This window comes from Mytilus galloprovincialis, chromosome 7 (assembly GCF_965363235.1).
Source record: "Mytilus galloprovincialis chromosome 7, xbMytGall1.hap1.1, whole genome shotgun sequence".
Lineage (NCBI taxonomy): Eukaryota > Metazoa > Mollusca > Bivalvia > Mytilida > Mytilidae > Mytilus > Mytilus galloprovincialis.
In genome coordinates this window covers 23,273,395-23,276,899 of record NC_134844.1, presented here as the reverse complement: position 1 = coordinate 23,276,899, position 3,505 = coordinate 23,273,395, and the positions used below count along the sequence as shown (strand labels likewise).

The window sequence follows — 3,505 nt, the reverse complement described above, 5'->3', positions numbered from 1 at the left end:
TAAAGTATGAATTATCTAAAAGTAAACTAATTAATCTTTACTGATCATCTTGAATATCCGTGTTTTTTACTATAAATACGGAAGCATCTGGACCATTGTATACAAACAGCTAAAAGTTGCAATATTCAGCATTTAACAGAAGTAAGTGAAAATATATACGTTTTCGTTTTTACAAGCAATATTGTGTTTAACGCAATAAACATTTATTTAAAACATTTCATAGTTGTATAACTTCCAAATAATAAGACGAAAACAGTTGCTTATTCACTAGACGTGAAGACCAGTGAATACATAAGAAAAGGTTTTGACATTGTCAACACTTGTAAATTATCTTGACAGTGAACATGCACAGATTTTTTTTATAAAATATGGAAAAAAATGTATTTATTTACTTTTACATGGTTTTCTTCAGGATATCGATATGTTGCTGCAAATCACAGTACTGGTCGCATTTATTGCATCCGTTTTGGGACACGGAAGACTAATTTCTCCTCCCGGTAGATCTACGATGTGGCGTTATGGATACAATACACCTAAAAATTACAACGATAACCAGTTATATTGTGGTGGGTTCAATGTAAGTATCAAGACAAATATATCAAAGTATACAATACAAAGTACAGGAATTGGTTAGTGAAAATTAATAACTAATCAGTACAAACGAACTGTTTCATCTAGTTCTTAACTCTGATAAATATAGCATCTGAGTTATACTAGACAAATCTTTGGATCAGTAATGTGTTAACTATAAGCAGTTTCATCAATGCTGTTTTAATAGTTGTGGGATAATTATTCAAATATACCGTGTTATTTTAAAAAGAAACTTACATCTTCATGAAAAAATTGAATGGGTACGTTTTAGAAAGTTGGAGTAGTGCACCCGGTTGTTTTAGGGTCATGTCCTCCGGTAGTTGAACATTACTATGCCATTTTGATATTTTTTATAGTTTTGCTCGTTGTATTTGGTCTAGAATAAATAAGAAAATGGCACATTTAACATGTTTTTTCATGAATGAGAATAAATGGATAATGGATGAAGTAGTATTACCTTCACTCCTGTTTCTGATAAAACAAAATGGCAGTATTCAATTTCTTGATATTTTTGTCAAATGAAAATAGTTATTATCATGTTACGGTAGCTTACCATATTACTCAATACTTGTTGGTTTAAAATTCAAATTATCTTTCATCTTCTTCCAAGTTTTTCGATATCTTTTATCTGTATTCTTAGGAAAACTAAACTTTCATTCCTGTTTTTATTATGAGTACATCAAATCAATCCCATTTTTTTATTGTACATTATTGAAATGTACCTGAACACCTTATATATTACAGAAACAATGGGCAGTGAATGGTGGAAAATGCGGAGTATGCGGAGACCCTTGGAATGAAGCTCATGATAACGAGGCTGGAGGTAAATATGCAAACGGTATTGTTACGGGACACTATAAATCAGGACAGACAATTGCGGTAAAAGTCCAAGTCACTGCTACTCATCTTGGATACTTTGAGTTCCGTCTCTGTCCAGTAAATAATCCACGTCAACCAGCTACACAAGCATGTCTAGATAGATATCTACTGCAACAACCCAGTGGACAGATTAAGTTTTACGAACCAGGCGCAATTGGTACATATACAGTTCATTTGGTACTCCCTCAAGGGTTGGTATGCAAGCAGTGCGTTTTACAGTGGAAATGGAATACGGGTAAGACATTCTTTTATCGCTACCTATTTATATACAATTTTAGGAAATTTCTTTTTCCTTAAAGCAAATCTTTTTATTTTTATATTGTAACAATACTCAACTCACTGTTTTATTAATCAATTAATTACAGCAACTGACGACAGTATGTTCCTATCCGTATATGCATCCGGTTCATACTGATCATAATGGCGAACAACAATCTTTACTGTCTTGTATTTATATTTCAATATTTCTGTGTGTTACTAGACGTTTGACTGAAAGCTACATTAAGAGGGTTACTGCAGACGGCGTATTTTCTTAAAGTGTCAAAGTTACAGTGAAACTTGCTGAAATCAAACCCTATAAAACAAAATACGTTGTTTAACATTGACAAGTGCTCCATTTACACAGGTTGCAATATATACTGGCGTAGAAAATAAAATTGAGAATGGAAATAAGGAATGTGTCGAGGCGACAACAACCCCAGCAACGAGCAGAAAACAGATTGATACTTTGGGCTAATTTATTACATAGTGTTTTGTCATCAATTGTTTTTGACAAATTGTTATGTACAATGTAGACAAACATATATTTTTTGTAAAATTGATAGAAAAAAATGAATGTAAAATTCCAATATTTATTTATTTTTTTGCAGGGAACTCCTATAATTGTGATAACAACCATAAATGTTGTATTGGTTGCGGACCACAAGAACAGTTTTATGGCTGTGCAGATATAGGTATTTCATCGTCAGGAACCAGTCAGTTTTCTAGTACTGGTACCGGTGTTCAACAAGGACGCCCATTTAGCTTCCTACCAATTTTAGGTCATAAAATTTAGGTCATAAAATTGGTACATGCAAAGCTACTCCGCTGTTTAAGAGTCGAAATCCGTATGCCGACCAATTTTGTGTCTCCCAATGCAACCAGAATAAATGTCCACCAAGTACATACTGCACGGATGCTTGTAGAAAACATAATTAACTTTATATACTCTGAGCTTTACTGTTGTATTTAATGATTTGTTTTTTACATTTTTATTTATCTACATGTTTTTACTGTTTTGCATAATATTTTTGTTCTTTTTTATAATAAATACAGCTTTAAGAAATTGTAAGTTGTTTATTATCATGTTATACATAAAACGACAGGATGTGATATGATCGCCATTGCTACTAAAGCCCGAAGTACAAGGATATAAACAACTACCAATTACCATGTGACATCAACCATGAGAATACACAAAACTGTATAGTACGTTATAAAAAGACTCAAGAATAACAAAGTTCGAAACTATCCGATAGAGAAACTAAATAGTACATTTTATAATATGTATTCATGGTCAGAGTCATTGCATGATTCATTCCCATTAAAAACAAGAAACACAAAAAAAAAAACCTGAAACACGGAAAACATCAGGCAAGAGGTTTTTTTAAAGAAAGTTTTACAGCTGTATGACAAACGGGACGACTTTTATTTTCCTGGTGTTACTTCTCCTTTTCTTGATGGCAATCAGTATCTGACTCTTTTTTATGAAGATTGGAGTCTTCAAACATAATTTGCTCTCTTCCTCTATGTACTAGCAGATAAGAGTCGAAGGGACGAACCAATTGTATAACTTTCAAACTTTTACTTTTTCCCTTAAACCGATACTACTAACTATCGTGTATTTGTAAATTAAGGCAGCTGCTATCTTGCTACAATGTACATGTAGATTGGTGTATGAGCGTTATATAGGGTTTATACCCATCTGATAAATCTGTCTCATTGGTGAATGAGCGATATATATGGTTTCTATCTATCGAATAGCTATGTGTCATTG

The 3,505-nt window shown here is 32.6% G+C and overlaps 1 protein-coding gene across 1 annotated transcript; it reads left to right on the top strand.

The window, feature by feature from the left end:
- On the top strand, positions 1-2,678 carry LOC143082582 (uncharacterized). The gene is made up of 4 exons (XM_076258321.1): positions 1-141; positions 413-577; positions 1,336-1,705; positions 2,340-2,678. The coding sequence occupies exons 2-4, from the start codon at positions 422-424 to the stop codon at positions 2,522-2,524; spliced, it is 711 nt and encodes a 236-aa protein (XP_076114436.1). The 5' UTR covers positions 1-141; positions 413-421; the 3' UTR covers positions 2,525-2,678.
- The last annotated feature ends 827 nt before the right edge of the window (positions 2,679-3,505 follow it).